Below are 23,495 nucleotides of genomic sequence, written 5' to 3' on the forward strand. Positions count from 1 at the left end.
ACTGAATCTAAGTGGAATTTCTTAAACACATTGTGAATAGAGGTGAGGACGCTGGTTTCCTCTCTCCATTCTGTGTGTGGGCACACTTTCAACAATAGGAAGCTCCGGGCCCTAACATTTCTCCTGGAAGTGAGCACTTGTGTTTGCTTCTTGGCTGTCCGGGCCAAGCATCTTGGGGTCTTTGCGGTAACTGCCCTGGTCCCTGGCTGGGCTACCTGGGCTCGGACCCCAACTGAGGCCATACAATAGTCCTGTCCTCCCAGATGGTACTGAAGGCCTGGCCCCTATGCCAGGCAAAGGGGCTGAGTTCTCCGAGAGGCCCAGGGAGGACGGGTGTATACTCCGGAAGCGTTTTCTGCTGGTCTTGCATTTGTCTTCGTTGTTCAGGCTTACAAGGAATGGAAGATCATTTCTTCATTTACTCCTTCGTCCTCCGGGTGCAGAGAGGAAAGCCAGCCGATGATTGAGGTGCCCTTGGAAAACTGCAGCTCCTCCCAGGGCCGGGCTGTCACCATGAATCCAGAAATGTACAAGGTGAGTATCAGCCAGGGGTCCACACACTGGTTTGACGGGGAGCCAGTAAGCAGGGCTCGGCTGAGAAGATGGGGTTAGAGGTGGAGTCTGTGCTGCAAATCTTCCTGACTGTCAGCACCAGGGCGTGGAGGACAGGATAGGAATGGAGGCCATCTCAGTGCTGGTGAGCCCTGCTTCTCAACAGACAGCCAGGCTTGATGGGAGGGACCACAGAAGCGTAGTACCTTCTGTTCACCTCTGGAACTCGTCTCTGTTCAGAAATGGGGAACTCAGAAGTGAAGTCCACGACTGTAGTCAGTGGAGACTGCTGTCTTCCAGCCTTGTTGTGAAGGGACCCTGCTTCCCTGAGCATCCCAGTTCCATCACTCAGAAGGAGGCCAGAGATGAGAAGCTCTGCGGAGATCTCGAGAGGCGTCAAGAGTGAGGGCGACACGACAGAAAACCGAACCAGCCAGACTGAAAGCTTTGGGAGAAACTATTGATACTAGCTCAGTTTTATGTCTTCTACAAAGTAGAAAACAAACAGAAGAACAGTTATCCAGCTGTTCCTGTAAATACCTGGAAGGCTCTGCACATGTTGTTAAGTCACCGCCAAGCTTTACAAGCCTCTGGGTGGGCACAAAGCCACTGTTGTTTTAGCAGGACCTTAGTCCTCCAATGAGGGATTGAACACATGGCCCTTGGCACTGAGAGTTCAGAGTCTTAACCCCTAGTTGTTCCATCGCTCAGTTGTGTCCAACTCTGTAGCCGGCCAGGCTCCTCCGTCCATGGGATTTCCCAGGCAAGAATTCTGGAGTAGGTTGCCATTTCCTTCTCCAGGGGATCTTCCTGACCAAGTAATCAAATCCAAGTCTCCTGCATTGGCAGGCAGGTTCTTTACCCCTGAACCACGAGAGAAGCCTCCTAACCACTAGACTACCAGGGAATTCTCACTGCTCCGATTTTTAAGGTAAGTTCCGATGGGAGCTTCCCTGGTGGTCCAGTGGCTAAGACTGTGCTCCCAACGCAGGGGGCCCGGGTTTGATCCCTAGTCAGGAACTAGATCTCACATGCTGCCACTAAAGGCACCATGTGCTACAACAAACACCCAGCACAGTCAAATAAATAAAGAAAAGACATTTTAAAAAATAAGTTACAGTCATTGGGTGGGATGTGAGCATTCGGGTAAACAGAGTGAAAAATGCATGGGACGTCTCTATACTATCTTTGTAACTTCTTATGCGTCTGTAATTATTTCAAAATGGACAAGCACAGCAGGCACAAGGGTGTACTATGGGTACCCCTTGCTAGAGCTTCCCTGTACTGTGGCCTCGGAGAGTTCCCCACATGTGCTCAAGTCTGAGCTGTACTTTGTGAAACTTACTATTTGAATATTTCTCCAAAATGGGAGTAAGCCCGTTGAAGTGAAACACCTGGTACTGTAGCCTGAAGACTCAAGTCTTTGCATCGGTCTTGTCTTTAGCTCCTCAACAGGGAGCTGAAGCAGCTGTACACGGCCATCACCCGGGCTCGGGTCAACCTCTGGATCTTTGATGAAAACCCAGAGAAGCGGGCTCCTGCGTTCAAATATTTCATGAAGAGGAAATTTGTTGAAGTTGTGAAAACGGATGAAAACAAAGGTGAGCGCTCAAAATATTCTGGCTGTTGGCGAGAAAGCATGTTACTGTTCACCTGCTCTATGGCCAGGTGTAAAGGCTATAGTTTTTGGAAAGCACTTTTTTTCCATATTCTTCTGAGAAATGTGTTCCTCTTTATTTTTAAAGTGCATGGGAGAGTGGGGTTGTAATGAGATTGGGAGCGTTGACTCCTTCAGGAAGAACTTTTATTTGTCCTTTAAAGGTGAGAGTCATGGGCAAAGGTTAGAGAAAATAGGCTTTATTGGAAGAAAACAAATTTCTGTGGGCTTTTGGGGAGCTGATTGGCAATATCTATTAAGATAAAGAAAGCATGTACTTTTAAACCTAGTAACTCCACTTCTAGGGATCCATCCAGAGAGACTCTTATATAAAACCTCCAAGATAACAGTACATGCACCAGAGTGCTCATTACAGCCCCACTGGTAATTGTAAGAAACTAGATACAACTTAAGTGTCCTTGAAGGTGAAACTGTTCCGAGTGGTTCCTCTGGTGTTGGACTGGTGGGGGTGAGGTTGTTAACTAGATATGGACCTCTTTAACTTTCCACAATTATACCCTTCTGTGCTGTTTGCAGTGTTCGGGGTTTTTTTTTAGACCAACATTATCATGTATTGTTTTCATAATTTACAAAAGCTAGCTAATTAAAAAATGGAATGAAGTTCTCCTGATGGGATAACTAGGAGAGAAATAATCAACTCTCATGAAGAAGAAAACTGTTCTCTTTCTTGGGGGGAGGCTGGCTCCTCCAAGCCAGGGTGAATTCCTCTAAAGATGGGAGGAAAGTCCCAGGCTCCACAACAAACCAGTAAGCCAGTTTTATGGAGACTGTTTCCCGTTCCAGCCAAAGGCTCAGTTGGGAACTGGGGTTAGACACTCTGTTTCTGGGACCTGACTGTGGTGCTGTAAAGGGAAAAGTCGAAGATTTGAGGGTAAGCTGCCTTCTCGTTAGAACTCTCCACCTGAACAGCCACAGGGATTAATTCAGCTCCCACTTTCTCTCCTTGGCCTCCACTTCCTCAACTATTACTAAAAGCAAAATGAGTGGGTTGGCCTACCATGGTGGTTTTTATTCTTTCCGGCAGCTCATATTCACTTTTATTCTCACAATCTGGTGCCCATTATAAGAGATCATCAAGATAGGCCATTTTTAAAATTCTTTTTATTTTATATTGGAGTAGAGGTGTTAAACCGTGTTATGTTTGTTTCAGCTGTACAGCAAAGTGATTCTGTTACACATGTGTCTATTCTTTTTCAACTTCTTTTTTCCATTTAGGTCATTGTGTAATAATACAGTTCCTTGTGATTTACAACAGGTCCTTACTGGTTATCTATTTCAAAGATAGCAATTTTTTTTTAATTTAAAAAATTCAAAATGAAAAAGGATTGCTATTTATCTCTTGGCTGCATGAAGAATACAAGAAATCCAGCCTTCATTGTGAGTTGTGAGCTGCACGTGGTAAAGTCTTTGAGGACATCTGTTTCCACCATGCGGGGAACTGGGGATGAGTGTGGTGACCTTGCAGTTGGGGGGCTTCTTCACTGCGCACCGGCAGAGGTCACTGGCCAGATGCAGAGATACTGCAGGGCTTTGCTGCGGGAATAAGGTGTCACCTGGGCACTCAGTACACGTGGTGTCACAGCTGGATGCTGCACAGTCAGCTTTGCACACGGCGCACGGCACCAGGGAGGGTCAGGCTGCAAGGTTAGCATGTGCTTGTGTACCTTCTGGACAAAGCAGACCTGTCTGCCTGGCTCCTTCAGTTGACAGCCATTGCCCTGGAAGTCTCAGATTTGGCTCCGGCGTTTGCCGGATAGTCAGCCTTTCATGTGTTTTATGAAGCTGTGGCTCGGAAGCCCCAGGGAGTGTCGATCCCTGGCTGACGATGCTCGGAGGTCCTCCAAAGGGGAGGGCCAGTGCAGTCACCACCAGCTGCTGAGGCTCATAGACGGAACCAACATGAGGTGGTTGCAGTCGTCTGTATCCACCAACAAGAATGTGTCAGACTGTGGGAATCCCTGGGTGGTCCGGTGGTTAGGACTCTGCGCTTTCACTGCTGAGGGTCCAGGTTCGGTCCCTGGTCAGGGAATTAAGATCCCACAAGGTACATGGCCAGGAAAAAGAAAAAAACAGTGTGTCAGATTGCTTCCTGTGATGAGGACAAAGTGCACATTTGGAAATCCTGTCACATCCCGTCACCTTATCCCTTGCTAAAGCCCAGCATGGGAGTTTGCCAAGAGCAATGTGGCTTTGGGTTTTCAAGGAGGAATTATAAATTACTGTCTGTCTTCTGATTCATGGCCATAGGAAAGGAAGGTAACACAGTTCAAAAAACAAAGAGTATTCTTTCTCACCCCCACCTCCTTCTCCCCAAACCCTCCATGACCTGGCTTGGTAAGCTAAACTCCATGTTACATGACCGCTAGACAGACAGCACAGGTGTTCATCTGTTCCAGCTGTCCCAACAAAGTACCGCAGGCTGGGCGGCTTACACAACAGAAATTATTGTCTCGGTTCTGGAGGCTAGAAGTCTAAGATCAATCAAGCTGCTAGTGGTTTGGCTTCTTCTGAGGCCTCTCTTCTTGGCTGTCTACTGTCTTTCCTCTGTGTCAGGTCCTGGTGTCTCTTTGTATGTGTTAATCTCTTTTCTTTCCTATTTTTTTGGCCACGCCACGTGGCATGCAGGATCTTAGTTCCCTGACCAGGGATCAGACCCGTGCCCACTGCAGTGGAAGCTGAGAGTCTTCAGCACTAGATTGCCAGGGAAGTTCCTATAAGGATGCCCTTCTTATGCTTAGTCACTTCTGTGATTTCCATGTCACACTTGAGTTTGCGACCCTGTGGACCGTAGCCCTTATTTTCTTGGGCTGCAGCTTGACTGCAGCCATGAAATTAAAAGATGCTTGCTCCTTGGAAGAAAAACTATGACCAACCTAGACAGCATATTCAAAAGCAGAGACATTACTTTGCTGACAAAGGTCCATCTAGTCCAAGCTATGGTTTTTCCAGTAGTCATGTATGGATGTGAGATTTGGACCATAAAGAAAGCCGAGAACTGAAGAATTGATGCTTTTGACATGTGGTGTTGGAGAAGACTCTTGAGAGTCCCTTGGACTGCAAGGAGATCAAACCAGGCAATACTAAAGGAAATCAGTCCTGAATATCCATGGGAAGGACTAATGCTGGAACTCCAATCCTTTGGCCACCTGATGCGAAGAACTGACTCATTGGAAAAGACCCTGATGCTGGGAAAGATTGAAGGCAGGAGGAGAAGGGGACGACAGAGGATGAGATTGTTGGATGGTATCACCGACTGGATGGACATGAGTTTGAGCAACTTCAGGAGTTGGTGATGGACAGGGAAACCTGGTGTGCTGCAGTCCATGGGGTTGCAAAGAGTCAGACATGACAAAGTGACTGAACTGAGCTGATTGGACCGTAGCATGCCAGGCTCCTCTGTCCATGAGATTCTCCAGGCAAGAATACTGGAGTGGGTTGCCATGTGCTTCTCCAGGGGATCTTTCTGACCCAGGGATGGAACCTGTACCTCTTACGTCTCCTGCATTGCAGGCAGATTCTTTACCACTGTGCCACCTGGGAAGCCCGCCCTTTTTCTTTTAAGGATGCCCATCAGATTGGATCAGGGCCCGCCCACATGACCTTTTACCTTAACCACCTCTTTAAAGACTCTGTTTCTAAATATAGTCAAACTCCAAGTGACAAAGTTTAGGGCTTCAACGCTTGAAATTTGTCACGACAAAATCGAGCCCTTAACAACAGGTTTCAGTGAAGGAATCTGCAGAGAGGCACACCCACGTTTCTCTTTCCTTTTAGACCTTGATGATAGCATGTTTGTTAAGACCTCGACCCCTGGGGAGTGGATCGCACAAGGAGATTACTACGCTAAACACCAGTGCTGGAAGGTAAGTGGTGAGTCTGCGTGTCCCGGGGCCTCATCGGGCCTCACCAGCCGGTCTCTCATCACTGCATTTGTCACCAGGACAGGGGGATCACAGGTCATGTTTCTGGTGCTGCTCTCGCTTCTGTAACATCAAGTCACCTACCGTGCAGAAAGCTCCCTGTCCTCCTCTCCCCCTGTACAGTCAGGACAGCTTTTCATTTTGACCAAGTGCCAGCAGGTGATTATAGGAAGAGGGAGGGTCCCCGTCTCTGCCTGCTGAGGATTCCTTCTATCGGGAGGAACGGGGAACAGGCTGCACTCCCCAGGGGAGAAGCTGTAGAGCTGCTCCGTAAGGGGGATGGGAAGGGTGCAAGCCTGTGGCCACCCCTGCCGTCAGGCGTGAGGGAGGAGAAGGCAGGTTGCACTGTTGTGTGTTTGGCTGTGTCAGGATAGGATTTCCATAAACCTGCAGCTGTAGAAGTTGACTGAGCCCCCAACTGTATTCTCTGCCCATCCTTCTTGTAATTGGCAAGGAACATTAAGCACCTGGCTGTTGTTATAAAACCAAGATTTTTTTTTTTCAGATAGGGGATATGGAGGGACTGTGTGAGCAGTGGGTAGTGGGTATGAAATAGGAAAACTATATTCACTCTTTCCCTTCCTCCCTGCAGAACACGGCTGGTGTTATACATGTTGCCCATGGATTTCCAATAATTCTTTATCCCTTTGAAAATACCTTCTGAATGTTTGCCTCTAAAATCCTTCAAGGGGAGCGGCACAGATGAGACTGTTATAAAAAGCCTCCTGCTCACCTGAGTTTATTTTGGCTCTGCACAAGGGCTTTGGGACTCAGGAGGCATACTGATTTTGGCTGCATGTCAGCAAGTGTCCCAGAACCACCGTACAAATGGAAACCCCTTGCGATTCATTCACTGATCATATTCCTGTTGAGCAGTGAGCCCTGCATTGTGTTTGGGTCAGGGGGATGTGACGGTAGGCATGACAGATGTACAGAAGAGGGCACGGTGATGGCTGTCCCCCGTGTCATAGATGAATGACCAGCTGCCTTCGGAACCACCTGTCCTGCATGGAGAAGCCAGGGAAGGCTGCTTTGAGGGGAGCCTTGAGCTGGGACCTGTAGGATACATGAAGTTAACCGGGCAGAGGAGGGATGGAAGAGCATTTCGATCAGAGGGAAGAATGTGTGCAAAGGCCCTGTAGCAGAAAGGAGCATAGCATGGGTCAGGAATGAGAGCAGGCCCACAGGACTGGGGAGTCTGGGACAGACTGGGGGACAGTCTGGGGGAGGGTAGCAGGAGAGATGATGTCCTCTCTAGGACATCAGTAAGTTCCACTTAATCCTTCCCTCACCCATCCTGAGACCTAATCTCTACATGCTGGGCAGAATGTGACCTTCTGCCTTGGAGGCACGGTGTCAGCAGCTTTCTGCCGGCGGGACACAGGCCAACTCCCCTGGGACAGAGATCTGCCACTTTCCGTTTGCTCCACCCAGGTCTGCATGTGACAAAGCTCTGGTCAGTCATTTTCTGGGATGTGTGTTGGGACACCAGCTCTGTCCCCATTTCTACCCCGGCTCCTCCCACCCTGCCCACTAGCCCTGGTTGTTACCAACTAGAGGGGACCTGTGTTGAACCCAGAAAAGCTGCTGGGTGATCTTGGGCCAGTTTGTTCATGTCCTTGACCTGAGGATGCTATCAAATACAGTGAGAAGGATGAAACGTCTCCTGCGTGGCTGTTGAAGATTAGATGAGAGTGTTGTTATGGTCACCTGTAAAAACATGTCTGAAGTGCCTTTTCCATGGCTTCTGGGTGTTTCCAAAAAGAAGCTTTGAGTCTGAAGTGTTAACTGCGAACTCTGTTGGGCTTTATCCTCTGTGGCTGTTTTCTTCAACATGTCAGCATCTTCCTGCCCCTCCTCTTGAATTCGGCTGCATTGAGACCCAGGGCTTTGTGCCAACATGGAACAACTCACGCTTTAACTCTTATTCCTGTGTCCTCTCCATGACCTTACTGGGAATAGAAACCTTTGGTCTATTCCAGGTTGCTGCCAAATGTTACCAAAAGGGAGGGGCGCTTGAGAAGGAGAAGCTGGCTCTGGCCCACAACACTGCCCTGAACATGAAATCCAAGAAAGTCAGCCTCAAGTAAGAGTCCTGGGGGGACAGGGGGACTTCTCTGGCGGTCCAGTGGTTAAGACTCTGCCTTCCAATGTAGGTTGTACAGGTCTGATCCCACATGCCTTGAGGCCAAAAGCCAAAACATAAAACAGAAGCAATACTGTAACAAATTCAATAAAGACTTTAACAATGGTCCCTAGATGTTCATTAACAGGTGAATAGCTAAAGAAGCTGTGGTACATATATGCTGGATACTACTCAGCCATAAAAAGGAACGCATTTGAGTCAGTTCTAATGCGGTGGATGAAAAGTGAAAGTCGCTCAGTCATGTCCAACTCATTGCAACCCCATGGGTATACAGTTCATGGGATTCTCCAGGCCAGAATACTGGAGTGGGTAGCCTTTCCCTTCTCCAGGGAATCTTCCCAACCCAGAGATCGAACCCAGGTCTCCCGCCTTACAGGCAGATTCTTTGTTGGCCGAGCCATAAGGGAAGCCCAAGAATACTGGAGTGGGTAGCCTTTCTCCTGCACTGCAGGCAGATTTTTTTACCAACTGAGCTATGAGGGAAACCCTAATGAGGTGGATGAACCTAGAGTGAACAGAGTGAAGTAAGTCAGAAAGAGAAAAGAAACACCTATATACAGAATCTAGAAAGATGGTCCTGATGAACCTATTTGCAGGGCAGGAATAGACATGCAGACAAAGAGAACAGACTTATGGACAAGGGCAGGGGGAGGAAGGAGAGGGTGAGATGGAGAGAGCAGCATGGAAACATATACACCGCCATATGTAAAACAGATAGCCAATGGAAATTTTCTGTATGACTCAGGGAACTCAAACTGGGGATCTGTAACCCAAAGTGATGGGGAAAGGTAGGACATGGGAGAGAAGCGCAAGAGGGAGGAGACATATGCTCATCTATGGCTAATTCATGTTGATGAATTTACCAGTATTGTAAAGCAATTATCCTTCAATTAAAAATAAATAAATTTTTAAAACAAAGAGTCTCAGGGGTCATTTCAGGTTTGCTCTGATGGGAGCCGCCAGTTCAGTTTATTGGTGTCATAGCCCATGAAACTCTGTTTTGTTTCCCCCTCCCAGGGAAAAGCAGGTGGAGTATTTGGAGCTGGCTAAGACCTATTTGGAGTGCAAGGAGCCAAAGCTGTGCCTTAAGTGTCTGAGCTACGCCAAGGAGTTCCAGCTGTGTGCCCAGCTCTGCGAGCGGCTGGGAAAGGTATGCCCGGCCTGCAGCTGCTCCTGGGAGAACTGGGCTCCACTGGGCAAGTGGAGGGGGGGCCCCAGCCTCCCTCCTTCTGTATCAGGGAGGGCTCCTGTCCTCCCAAGAGAGAGAGGTTGGCCGTGTTGATTCTGTGGGTGGCCCTTCTTTCTCCATTTGCTCAAAGATTAGATGGTTCCAAGGACTGCGTATGTGTGTTTGTGTGTCCATGTCTCTGCGAGCGTTTGTGACCTGTTATTAACCACAGGGAGGCCACATGTTCACATAAGGGAAAACGGGTTTCAAGGAGTCCTGCCTTCTCTTTCTCTGTGTTCAGTCTGGAGTCAGCCTGGGTGGACGGTCTGGCTCATACATGGTGGTTTCTCTGTGTCCCACAGCCCTTACTCTAGGTCTGCAGGGACCAGTCTGGCAGCTGCTAGCCACAAGTGGCTACCTAATGAAACATTTAAGTTAATTAAAGTGTAATAAAGTCAAAAATTCAGTTCTGAAGTCTCGCAAGCCACATCTCATTGCATGCTGTGATGGAACATGTCCGTCATTCTAGAAGCGCCAGTGGAGAGACCTGGAGGTCCAGGACACAGGACTGTCAGCATGGTCAGCCATGCACAGCACAGACTGCTGTTGTCTGCAATGAGATGAACTCCCAGGGCGAGAGTAGGCACTTAGAGATTTTTATGGCCATTTGGCATTGCTCTGACGTCCGAGTGGTGATGATTTTCTTAGAGATTCATCTGTCCTCCTTGTTATTGAGATATAATTGATGTATATCATTATATTGGTTTTAATTGTACAAATGTAACGATTCGAAACATGATCAACACAGTGATCATGGCCGTAAGTTTAGTGAATGTCCGTCACCACACATAGTGACAGTCTGGTTTTCTTACGACGAGAAAACCTAAGATCACCTTCATTTGTATGTGGGAGCTGAAAATAAACGAACAAATAGAACGAAACAGGAACAGAATCGCAGATGTGGAGAACAAACCAGGGGTTACCAGAGAGGAGCGGGAGAATAGGTGAAGAGGATTAAGAGGCACAGACTACCAGGTATAAAATAAGTAAGTTACAAGATATAATGTACAGCACAGGGAATATAGCCAATTCTTTATAGTAGCTCTGTATGGTATGTAATCTGTAAAAATATCAAATTCAGGTATTTACACCTGAAGCTAATATAATATTATGAATAAACTATATTACAATAAAAAAAATTTTTTTAAGATCTACTCTGTCATCAACTTTCAAATATACAGTACAATATTATTAACTAGTCAAATCCTGTACATGAAGCAGTTCATTTAAAATTAAGAAATTTTTTATTGATGTATAGCTGAAGTGCAGTAATATTAACAGTGCACAGTGTAGTGATTCACAATTTTTAAAGGTTATACTCTATAGTCATTATAAAGTACTAGCTCTATTCCCCATATTGTACAAAATATCCTGTGGCTTGTTTTATACCTAATACTTTATACCTCTTAACACTCTATTAACACTCTCTTCTCTCTTGCCCCTCCCTGCAGACTGGTAACCACTCTTTTGTTCACCAGATCCATAAGTCTTTTATGTTTTATTCACTGGTTTGTTGTATTTTTTAGATTTCCATGTAAGTGATATCATACAGTATTTTTCTGACTTTTTTTTCACTTACCATAATGTCCCCAAGTCCATCCATGTTTCTGCCAGTGGCAGAGTTTCTTTCTTTTTTGTGGTTGAACAGTATTCCATTGTGTGTATGGACCATATCTTTGTTCAGTCATCTGTGGATGGACACTTAGGTCGTTCCCATGTCTTGGCTACTGTGAATAATACGAAGCAGTTCATTTTACTGTACCTGTTGTGGCGGGTTGGACGTGCGGCCGTCTGGTCCTTGCCACGGGTGCTGTGTTTCTGCCTGCATTGAGCATTATTGACCCTCCAGTAGGGAGCGGAGTGTCCGTGTCTGTATGTGAACTGCAGGAACTCCTGAACCAAGGCTTTGGGCGGGGTGGGGATGGTACCTACTGGGAAGTTTGAAGTGTGGCCCCCAGTCAGTGTCAGAAAAGGTAAGACCCTCCCCCCTTCCACGGCTGCCTGCCTCGCCCCATGTGTACTATGGGGTGTGACTCATTAGGATGTGGGAGAAGCGGGGTGGAACGGGGATTTCAGTGTGGGTAGGAAGTTTGGATAGTAAGATTTCAGAGCTAGATGGTTTCCAAACTCTCCATCTCCGTCTCCCAGCCTCCAGCCTCCAAGGCACCAGCCCCTGGGGCCCTAAGCGGTGGCAGCTGCAAGGGAAAGACCTGAACCGGCCGCTTTTCCCTGTTTGCCTGGTAGCGCCCGTGCTGGCTGAGCCAGAGACCCCGTCCTTGTCTGCTCATCTTGCCTCCCCGAGGCTAACGAGCTCCGCCTCTGAAAATGAGATGGGGTCCAGGAGGGCAGATGTCCAGCCTGTGTCCCTTTCTACGACCCCAGTCCCTTCAAGATGTGGAGGCCACCCTGGTCCTGGAAGCACACCTGCCAGCCTTCCTCACGTCCCCAGGGTTGACCACTGGGGCCACCTCCTCCTGCCTTCTCTCCCTAGCACATTCCAGCATCTCTGAGCCCCATCCGGGGAAGAGTCTGGTCCCTTTCTTTGCACAAGCCCCTCCCCGGAAGGATGTTTGTTCAACCCTCAGCCAGCATCAGACCTCTTGTGGTCATCCAGCAAACTAGCCAGCACAATACAAATGGACCACCTTTTGCAAAATCCCTAGGCCAAACAGCCTCTCTGTTCCCTGCCCCCAAACGTGCTGATCCTGGAGAGAGGGTGTGTGAGGAGGGCCATGGGAGCAGAAGATTTCCTTTTAGGGATTCCTCTGCCTTGCCTGCTTGCTGCATCTCTAAAGAGCAACGCGGTTTCCCTGGCAACTGCTCAGGGCCCTTGCTCTGGGTGGTGGAGCCCAGAGACCCACTTGGGGGCCTGCTTAAAACAGTCAGCCCTCCTCTCTCTCGATCCAGTTGGGTGCACGCTTGCACCTAAGGGGGCCTGTGTTCACCGCAGGGGTTTCCTTCTGAGTAGTCAGCCTTGTTGAGGAGAGGAAAAAGGTGGCTAGAGGTTATGAATATGGAGATTATGAAGATGGGTCTGGGAGTTCCCTGGTCTGTGAGATCTCTGGATGTAGCAAAAATGCACACCTGAATCTTGTTCATATTTTGGCATTTTGTGTCACTTCTCTTGTTAAATAAAACCCAGTGAGGTTTATTAGAGGGCCTAGCATATTGCATTTTTTGGTCCCATTTTGATTCTGTTTTCTCTTTGGAACTCAAATGCAGCCAGTCAAGTTAGGAAATGAAATATTCAACAAATAAGTAGACCCCCTGTTCCCACCCAGTACTGTGGGTGCTTGGCGACCAGCAGGCAGCAGAGCAGGGGCGTCTGCCTTTGTTGTTTCCCTTTCTGGCGTGGGAGGGAGATGACAGCCAGTAGTGCAGAAGATGTCTGCAGGGATGAGGGCTGGCAGAGGGGAGAGAGGATGTCAAGTGTTGGTTGGTTTTTTTTTTTAAATGTGGACTGCTTTTAAAATCTTTATTGAATTTGTTACAACATCATTTCTGTTTTATGTTTGGGTTTTTTGGCTTCGAGGCATGTGGGGTCTTAGCTCCCCAACCAGGGATAGAACCCGCCCTCCCCCCACCGCTTGCATTGGAAGGCAAAGTCTTAACCATTGGACCCCCAGAGAAGTCTCATTGTGTTGCTGTTTGAGATGGAGGCAGGGTCAGGGAGCTGACTTTTGCACAGAGATCACGATAGCTGGAGGGCGTCGCAGACAAAAGCCCCCAAGGTGGGAGAGTGTGATCAAGTTTGAAAAACAGCAAGGAAGCCAGTTTGACCAGAGCAGAGGGAGTGGGGTCAAAATGGTAAAATGAGCCAGAGACGATGGCTAGAATGAATCAGGTAGGATCCCGTGGTTCATGGTGTGCTGAGTCGCGTCCGGTAACTGTAGCCCTTGAGGCTTCTCTGTGCATGGAATTTCCGAGGCAAGGATACTGGAGTGGGTTGCCACTTCCTACACCAGGGGGACCTCTCCAACCCAGGGAGCTGCGTCTCTTTCGTGTCCTGCATTGGCATCACATGGGAATCCCCAGTCCGTGATATGAATGCTTGCTAAGTCACTTCAGTCGTGTCAGTCGTGTCTGACTCCATGCGACCCTATGGACTGTAGCCCACCAGGCTCCTCTGTCCATGGGATCCTCCAGGCAAGAATACTGGAGTAGATTGCAGGTCCATGATAGGGGCTGGATTTGTTCGGGCATGAGGGGAGCCAGTGAAAGTACTGATTGGAGGAATGATGTGAAACAACTTATTGGAATAAGAGAGCTCAGTAGGCAGTGAGAGTAGAAACAGAAAGACCAGTTAGGAGGGTCGAGTAGTGGCTTAGGCTCAGATGTTGCGGCTTCTATTGCCCTCCCGGTGGTGCAGGTGCTAAGAGCTCCTGTCCAGTCCAAGAAATGTTGGGAGAGCCAAGTCAGTGGGATTCAAGGTTCCCCCACTGCAAATTGCCAGTTCACGACCTTTGTCTAGTTTTCCTGAACGTCTTTTTCTTATATTTGCAGGAATCCATCTTATGTTCTAGACCTGCCTACTCTTGTATAGTAACCAGCGGCCACATGTGGCAATTTGTATTAAAATTAACTAAGTGAAACTTAAAAATCCAGCCCCTTGTTTGCACTGTCCACACATTCCCGTGCCCACTGTTCACATGTATGTGTGTGCTTAGTCGCTCAGTCGTGTCTGACTCTTTGCAACCCCATGGACTGTAGCCTCCTCTGTCTGTGGAATTCTCCAGGCAAGAATACTGGAGTGAGTAACCTTCTCCAGGGGATCTTCCCAACCCAGGAATCGAACCCAGGTCTCCCCCATTGCAGGCGGATTCTTTACCGTCTGAGCCACCAGGGAAGCCTCCACATGTGTCTAGTGGATACAGAATTGGACAGATAGATGGATAAACCGATATAGAACATTTCCACCTTCACAAAAGGCTCCCTGTGACAGTGCTGGTCTAGATATAATGCTTCCATTCTCTCTGTTAACTGCGTTTCACACGCCCTCAGCTGAACAGTTTAGATGTACAGTTGACCCTTAAACAGTGTCGGTGTTGCTCTGACCCTCCACACAGCTGAAAATCCATGTGTGGTTTATACTTGTCCCTCTGTATCTGAGGTTCCTCTGTGTCCTCAGTTCCACAGCAGGAATTCAACCAACTGCAGACCATGTAGGACTGTAGTATTTATTACTGAAAAAAAGAATCTGTGTATAAGTCGACCGATGTAGGTCAAATCTGTATTGTCAACTGTAATCAGATCCATCAATATCTCCCCCGAAGTTTGTGTGGTTTGAGTTTTGTTGAAGACTTTCTTGACCTCAAAGTCAGAGATATTCTCATACATTCTCCTCCAATGTAGCTTTCCTGGTGGCTGAGACAGTTAAGAATCTGACTGCAATGCAGGAGACTTGGGTTCGATCCCTGGGTCAGGAAGATCCCCTGGAGGAGGAACCAGCAACCCACTCCAGTATTCTTGCCTAGAGAATTCCATGGACAGAGAGCCTGGAGGGCTACAGTCTATGGGATAATAAAGAGTTAGATAGGACTTAAATGGCAACCCACTCCAGTGTTCTTGCCTGGAGAATCCCAGGGACGGGGGAGCCTGGTGGGCTGCCGTCTATGGGGTCTCACAGAGTCGGACACGACTGAAGTGACTTAGTAGTAGTAGTATCGACTGAGACACACACACACACACACACACACTCCTTCAATAGCTTTCTCACTTAGACCTTTAACCACCTGGGGCTTCTATTTGTGTATGGTGTGAGGTTGGTATTTCACTTTATTTTTCTTCATGAAAAGAATTAGTTTTCCTAAATTACCTAGGTTTTAGTGTTTTTCACTGGATTCTAACAGATTCCAGACTTACAAACATCCTCTTTATTATTCATGGTTTTGGTTTACTTTTTTTTTTTTTTCCTTTTTTTTTTTTCTAATTTTATTTTATTTTTAAACTTTACATAATTGTATTAGTTTTGCCAAATATCAAAATGAATCCGCCACAGGTATACATGTGTTCCCCATCCTGAACCCTCCTCCCTCCTCCCTCCCCTGGTTTACTTTTAAGATGAAAAATTGTTATAAATACACTGAATAAAATTTTACTCTGTCCTAGGTAAGAGATGCCGCCTATTTCTATAAGCGAAGTCAGTGTTACAAAGATGCTTCCCGATGCTTTGAGCAGATTCAGGAATTTGATCTAGCCCTCAAAATGTACTGCCAAGAGGAGCTGTTTGAAGAAGCTGCCATGGCAGTAGAAAAGTAGGTGGTTTTATTCTCCTCCTTCCTTTCCCCATCCCCAAGCCCTGCCTTTCCGTTGCTCCTTGGGGAGGTGTTATCTTGCTCTTCTTTTTGTTTTTATCCCTGACCATGAGGTTTATGGGATCTTACTTCCCCGACCAGGGATCAAACCTGTGCCCCCTGTAGTGGAAGCACCAAGTCGTATCCACTGGTCCACCAGGGAAGCCCCTATCTTGCTCTTCTGAAGTGGCTTGACCAGTCACTCTCCTTACACTTGAGTGGTGGCCTGGTGCTGAGTCAAGAGTTCCTTGAACACAGTGTCATGAGGAGAAGGGGCAGAAGAAGATGAAGGATGTATTATTGCAAGTATGTATATCACATGCCCAGCAATTTCCTGGTTGATGGTTCTGACCTCTCCACCTTTACCAGCTGAGTTGACAGTTTCACTGACGTGGACAGATAGAGGTCAGAGCACGAGTGGGCAGTCAGGGTTGTGGGCACTGATACATGTGTATATAATATGTATGCCCACATGCCCGTAGTTGTATGACACACAAGTTTCATACATGACCTAGAGGAGCCTCCTTGAGCCTTCAGCCTAACTGATGTTCCAAAGATGAAGTGGAAACAGATGGGGTTAACAGCTGATAAGGACTCTAGAAACATCAGACCTCCTGATGCCTCCTGGTAGGAGGTCTTCCAGGTGGAAGGAGACAGCTAGAATTGCAGAGGCTGCTGTTCTGCATTTCTGCTCAGCAGCTCCTGGAAAAGTAAGCTGTGGCTTAGTTCTGTATTTTCTTTGCTTTCTGCTAAATTATACATGTGACAAAATGAACAGGATTGACCAGGTGTTCAAGCTTTATATTTTTAAGTTAGCATCTATTAAAGTATATCATATAGTTTTTAAAAGCGCATAATTTTCACAAGATAACACACTTGTATAAAGAAAAGAAAGAAAGTGAAGTCACTCAGTCATGTCCGACTCTTTGCAACCCCACGGACTGTAGCCTACCAAACTCCTCCATCTATGGGATTTTCCAGGCAAGAGTACTAGAGTGGTTTGCTGTTTCCTTCTCCAGGGGATCTTCCCAACCCAGGGATCGAACCCGGGTCTCCTGTGTTGTAGGCAGACGCTTTACGGTCTGAGCCACCAGGGAAGCCCACACTTGTATAACCAGCACCTGGATAAAGAAATTGAGTTTTATGTTGAGAAATGGAACAGTAACTGTCTAGTGTCACAGTAAACGAGCATATTTCTTTATCCAGGTCTTTGGTGCTATTATGCATAAGATACACACAGTATGTATATATTAGTCAGCTCAGGCTGCCATAATGAAATGCCATAGATTGGGTAGCTTAAAGAACAGAAATTTATTTTCTCATAGTTTTGGAGGCGAGAAGTTCACCATCAGGGCTCCAGTCAATTGGGCTACTGGTGAAGCTCTCTTCCTTCCCTATCTGCTGTCAGTTCTTATAAGGAATCCTATTAGATCAGGACTCCACCCTTATAACCTCAAATAACCCTAATTACTCCCTTAAAGGCCTCATCTCCAAATACAGTCACACTAGGGGTTAGGATTTCAACATATGAATTGTAGGGGTCACAAACCACCAGTCTGTAGCAGGATGCCAGCTGTGGCATTGATTGTGTACCCAGTTGTCAGGGTGCTATGTAATTGACCAGGACAGTTCCCTTGTGATGCCATATGATGAAAGCAATTGAGAGGGTTTTGGGGTTTTTTTTGTACTTTCAATTATTTTAATCTGTTCTCACTTTGTCAGGATAGCATTGAATGTTTCCCCAGAAACATTTTTTGGGGTCTCTCATTATTTTGTTTATCAGCTTTCCTGAGATATTCAACCAACTCTTTATTGATATGTTGAGTTGAGATCTAAGTGTCGTCAGTACTAATTGGAGCCTAGCACTTGATTTGTCTGAGAGTCTTTTGAATGCTCTACATACTGGATGTAGAATTCAATTGCTAGCTGGCCTGACTTAACATGTAATTAGAACATTTTAGATTTGAAAACCAAATACCTGGTTAGTTCCTTAAACGTGCTATAAATGCCCTCTATTCTATCAGCCAAAGCTTATGAGAGGAGCTCATCCTCAGTCATACCCGTTCAGAGAGGTCCTGTTATAAGAGGGGATCTGATGTTTGTAAGATGACCCCAGGGCAGCAGGAGGTTCCTGGGCATCTCTGGTTGTGAGGAAATATGTTTTGTCCCCTGCAAGAGTTCAAAAGTAGGCATGTTTCACTGGATTGGCCCAGTGCCTTAAAAATTGGTATGTGGGATATACTCACTTGGATCAACAGTGTCAAAGGGAACTTGACTTCAAGGCTTCATTCATCTCACACTAAATCAATCACATGCATTCTTGGTAAAAAGAGAAAAGCCGCAAGTTGGATAATAAGAGGAAGACTGATGTAATGGCTGGTGTGTCTGCAGCCCCCATCGCCACACTTTCTCCTTTATCAGGTATCAGCCTCCATAGGCTATATACCCAAAATGATTAGCAAGCTCTTATGCAAATTTAAGGGATTTTTTTCCCCCAAGAATAATTTTGACTATGTATACTTTATGCCCTACAGGTTGACTTCTAACGTAAATGTCACTTGCCTAGGATGCAACTCCATTGTATTCTTTTTTGCAAATTTTTTTTAATATTTATTCTTTTTTGGTTTTGTTTGGGTTTGTTTCTTTTTTCTTTTTGTGAAACTCCACTATATTTCATTAATTAAACATACTAGTGCTGGGTTCCTTTGGGGAATAAAGAATTAATTTTATAGCATAAAATGAAGTCTTGATAAACCTGCTGGCTAACTTCAGGTCCAGTTTGGCAGGTCCTGTCTACAAGTGCCATTTTATACAAGTTGCTCTGTTCTGCACTTTATACATTTTATATGGGGTGATGCCCAGTTGACATCAGTGTTGTCTGTCTTTGCAGGTATGAAGAAATGCTAAGAGCCAAGGCCCTTCCTGTCTCCAAGCTCACCTATTCTGCCAGCCAGTTTTACTTGGAAGCTGCAGCCAAGTACCTGAGCATGAATAAAACGAAGGAGATGATGGCTGTGCTCTCGAAGCTTGATATTGAAGACCAGCTGGTGTTCCTCACATCTCGGAAGCGGCTGACGGAGGCCGCCGACCTGCTCGACAGGGAAGGTCGGAGGGAAGAGGCTGCGCTGCTGATGCAGCAGCACGGCTGCCTCTTGGAGGCTGCCAGGCTCACTGCCGACAAGGACTTCCAGGCCTCGTGTCTGCTAGCGGCCGCCCGTCTCAACGTGGCCAGGGATTCCGACGTTGACCTTACCAAGGCCATCCTCAGAGAAGCCCTGGACCTCTGCCATCAGACCAACCAGGTGTCTGGCATCGCCCAGGCCCACTTCCTGCAGGGGGTGATCATGAGAGATTTCCTGAAGCTCAAGGATGCTTTCCTGAAGTTTGACACCCTCAACCACTCGGCAGGGGCAGTGGAGGCGCTCTACGAAGCCACCAGCCACTGTGAGGTCCAGTCTGAGGATGTCCTAGCTCTGGCTCCGGGGGGTCTCGGGGTCCTCCTCGATCTGGTCAGGGCCCTCAGAAGGGTGACCACCAACGCTGAGAAGGAGATGGTCAAGTCTTGCTTCGAGTTTTTTGGGATCTCGCAGGTGGATGCCAAGTACTGTCAGATAGCTCAGAACGACCCCGGACCCATATTACGCATCATTTCTGACCTGGATTTGAACTTGAAAGAGAAGAAAACAAAAGACCATTTCTTGATAATGATGGATCAGGTGAAATTAGCCCTAAACAAACACCTTCTGAGCAGGCTATGTCAGATCACAGAGAGCCTGCTTGCAAAGACCTACCCGGGTGTCTGCATGAAGTTTCTCGTGGGCTTAAAATGCGAGGATGGACGCTGTGAAGACTTCCACAGGCCTTTGCGGCGTCACGAGGCCAAGTGTTTGGTCCAGTCAAAAATACACCTGGTGGCCATCAAGGGGTTACTGTTGGAAGCCAAAAGAGTATTCTCTAAAGTCTTAGCTGAAGGACTTGAGGAGATTGATTACATTTTGTCTCTGGACAAGCACGACCTTTGCAAATCTTTGCTGAATGTCGTCTTCCCTAAGCATTTCCACCAGCGAGTGTTGTCAGAAAACCCCATGGCGTGCAAAGAAGTCCTCAAGCCACATTACAAATCCTTCCGATCCTACAGGTCTGCCCTGAAAGAATACATCCACGTCCTGTTTCAAAACGAACGGGCCCGAAGCCGCCGGGAGTCCACGGACCTGTGGCTGAGCGCCATGCAGGCTTTTCTTCTCTCTTCCAGCTACCCCGATGAGCTCGACAAGCTGCTGTACCAGGAGGAAGACCAGTACAACCGGGAACTCAAAGCCCTGCAGTCTGAACAAGAGAAAAGGGGCAGGGACAGAGGCAGCAGGATGAAAGGAATAGAAGGGAAATTCGGCATGCTGGCGCCCAACAAGGATGACGAGAGTGCGGAGAAGCCCCACCTGTGCTTCATCCGACTGCTGCAGGACTCCATCCACCAGTTCTATGTGTGTAGGAACCCAGAAGACTACAAGAGGCGCTTTTTCCGTTTCATGAATGTCCTGGTCAAGAGGTGCAAAGAGCCACTGATCCCCAGCATCGGGAACACGGTGGCCCTGCTGGAGTTGCAGTTCATCCACTGCGGGGTGGTCCTGGCCCGCCTCTCCAAGAATGCCGTCTTGTGCCTCCCGAAGAGCTACATCGCGCTCTTGCATTACTGGGAGTTCCTGTTTAGCAAGAAGGACCAGGAGCCCGGGGATGTGTTCGCCATCATTCAGGAGTACAGACCCAAGGACCTGACCAGGGCCATTCAGGAGTTCCGGTTCCACCTGTCTTACCTTGTCAAGGTGCTCTGCGGCTGTGAGAACGCCAACTTCAACGTCCTGCTGGACGCTTTCAGCGACATCGACTACGTGGTTTCCGGGGAGGCCGAGCGGACCCTGGTGCTGTGCTTGGTGATGCTGGTGAACACCAAGGGTGTGCTGCAGCCATCCTGCAAGCCTCTCCTGTCCAGCCAGTTCCAGGAGCTCGAAGCCAGGCTGCAGCTGCTGAGCATGGAATGCCCGGGCCGGGTCCCCGAGCGCCTGCTCAGAGTGGTGAAGCAAGTGCAGCTGGCAGTCAACGTGAAGTCCGTGGCGGAGGCGCTGCAGGACCTGCTCTTTGAGCGGGATGAAGAGTTCCTGATGGACTGCCACTGGCAGTGGGACAGTGGGCACGCCAAAGGGACCTCTGTGCGGGGTCTCTACCATGAGGAGGTCAGGCTGAACCGCCTGTTCTCCATGGATCCTGTGGGCTACTTGGCTGAACCCGAATACGAGGTCGGCCAGGACGAGCCGGAGGAGCTGGCCTTGGAGGGGGACCACCTCCTAGACACTGTCCTCTCGCAGAAGCTGCGGAGGGCTTCCATCCGCCAGAAGATGCGGAGGGTATGCCTGGTGGTGTCTTTGTGCATCAGATGGAGGAGAGGAAGGGCGGGAGGCCAGGCCGAGCACTTCAGGGAGGAGGGCAGGGAGCCCGCGGCTGGGAATTTCAAAAAGGCTGACGTGGACCGGACCCAGTGCGACCTGTGCGGGGTCAAGTTCGCCCGCAGGCCCGAGAACTATTTCACCCCAGATCAGGCATTTGAGGGTGCGGCTCCCGAGGCTGTAGCCCTTTCTGGGACGGAGCTGGAAGATGAGCAAGGTTGGGAGAGGAGCAGTGAGTCCTACGAGCAGCACATCCTCCTGGAAAGCCACCAGAGTCAGCAAGTGGCTTACCAGAGGTACTTGGAGTTTTTCCGCGAGAAGGTAGACCCGGCTATGGAGGAAGGCAAGCTGGTGGTGCAGGACATGGAGCAGAGCGCTTGGGGCCGCAAACACCTGGGCTCCAAAGAGCACAGCCACATACTACAGAGGAAGGTCCAAGAGAACATCAAGAAGGTCTCCGACTCGGTGGAGGACCTCTACAGGCGGAAGGCCTGGGCTGATGGTAAGGGTCCTCGAAAGGCGGGCCCAGATGGTGGCGGAACCCGGGCTTTGAGGACTTGTGTCCAAGTCGAGCCCCTTTGTAGTGAGGTCTGACCTGGGGATGCTGGAATCTTGGCAGCAGCAGAGACACAAGTGAGGACCATGTGTTCTCCAGTCCCAGCAAAGCCCCGTTCTTTGGATCCCCCCTCCCCCAGTTAACCAGTGTGTCATAATCTTAGGGCAGGGTGGTTTCCCCTGGTATGACAGATAAGAAAAGGGTTTGCTAACCAATTCTATGGAGAAGATAGAAGGAGAATGCTTCCAGTCTTGAGAAAATTCTTCAAACCTTCCTTGGCTCATTCATTCAGGGATTTCTTGAGCACCTGCTATGGGCTGAACCCGATCTAGTGGCTCAGATGGTAAAGAATCTGCCTGCAATGCAGGAGACCTGGGTTTGATCCCTGGGTGGGGAATATCCCCTAGAGAAGGGAATACCTACCCACTCCAGTATTCTTGCCTGGAGAATTCCATGGACAGAGGAGTCTGGTGGGCTGCAGTCCATAGTGTCGCAAAGAGTCGGAAACGACTGAGCAACTAACACTTTGACTTGACTAAGATCTAGCCTGCATACCTGGTCCTTCCCTTTTAGGAGGGTCCTCACACCATACCCAGTGTGAGCCTCTAAAAAGAATTCTTACATGATCTGTGAATCAGATTTCCTCTGACATCCTTATTAGCTACATCTTAGCAACACTGAGTAGAAATTATGTATGTTGTTGTTTAGTCACTAAGTTATGTCTGACTCTTTTTTACAACGCCATGGACTGTGGCCTGCAGGCTCCTCTGTCCATGGGGTTTCCCAGGCAAGGATACTGGAGTGGGTCCTCATTCCCTTCTCCAGGGGATCTTCCCGACACAGGGATCAAACCGCATCTCCTGCATTGGAAGGTGGATTCTTTACCACTGAGCCATGAGGGAAGAGGGAAGTTATGTATAAAATTAGTGAAATTGTGTATGTTTAAATCATTCTAGAATTCAGACAGTCCAGTTGAAGGTAAGAACAGTTTGCAAAGCTTCCTCGAAAGGCTTGCTATTGGCAGTCTCTCCAGACAGGAACATGTAGTTTCTGCTCCTGGGAGCAGACAGCGGCCTTTCACTGCCCTTCTCAGAGGAAGCGGAGACAAGGGCCTGGGAGGTGGGGGCTTTGACGCTAGCACTGAGTGTCCTAATCCCTACAGCTGCCCCTTCACTCAAAGCCCTGGTTCTTTGGTTCTCTAGCGGAGGAGGTCATGGCTCGGCTGGTCAACATCCTGATCCCGTCCGTCAGGGATGCACAGGAGTGGCTGAGGAAAACAGAGCTGCACCAGGAGGAAGGTGAGGAATCCTTCATCCCAGGGTGATGCTCTGGGTCTCGTGGCCCTTGGTTCTGCTGACTCCCCGGTCAGTCTGCAGTGGGGCCGCCTGTGTTGTGAGCAGTGGTCACTCACTGTCTAGGAACACCGCCCCCAGCGACTCTGATCAGTAGCAGCAGAGAGACTGGGCTCCCCCATCTGACTGTGAGGACTGTTACTCGGCTTATTGCTTTTCCAAAAATCTTTGCCACTCATGAGCTGCTACCAGTGATGCTCTATTACTACTCGTACTCTGTACAGTGACTCCCAGGATGGGCGGAGTGTATCCCTTGATAAATGTTTGCCTGTGCAAGCCCTTCATGTGATTCCATGAGTGTATTTATATATTGAATGTCTGGAATGTATTAG

General features: G+C 48.3%; 1 protein-coding gene across 5 annotated transcripts in view; it reads left to right on the forward strand.

The window, feature by feature from the left end:
• TRANK1 (tetratricopeptide repeat and ankyrin repeat containing 1) overlaps positions 1 to 23,495 on the forward strand; it is a 97,203-nt gene that overhangs the window by 71,608 nt on the left and 2,100 nt on the right. For all 5 annotated transcript variants that reach the window (XM_086365863.1, XM_086365861.1, XM_086365862.1 and 2 more), the window contains 8 exons: positions 388 to 534; positions 1,997 to 2,153; positions 6,005 to 6,093; positions 8,133 to 8,236; positions 9,314 to 9,446; positions 15,633 to 15,778; positions 18,708 to 21,757; positions 23,014 to 23,109. In XM_086365863.1, coding sequence (XP_086221989.1) covers positions 388 to 534; positions 1,997 to 2,153; positions 6,005 to 6,093; positions 8,133 to 8,236; positions 9,314 to 9,446; positions 15,633 to 15,778; positions 18,708 to 21,757; positions 23,014 to 23,109 — 3,922 coding nt within the window. The remainder of the gene's footprint in view (positions 1 to 387; positions 535 to 1,996; positions 2,154 to 6,004; positions 6,094 to 8,132; positions 8,237 to 9,313; positions 9,447 to 15,632; positions 15,779 to 18,707; positions 21,758 to 23,013; positions 23,110 to 23,495) is intronic.

The sequence above is a fragment of the Bos grunniens genome, chromosome 22 (assembly GCF_055505025.1).
Source record: "Bos grunniens cultivar Pamir isolate PY7600 chromosome 22, Bosgru_T2T1.0, whole genome shotgun sequence".
Taxonomy (NCBI): Eukaryota; Metazoa; Chordata; class Mammalia; order Artiodactyla; family Bovidae; genus Bos; species Bos grunniens.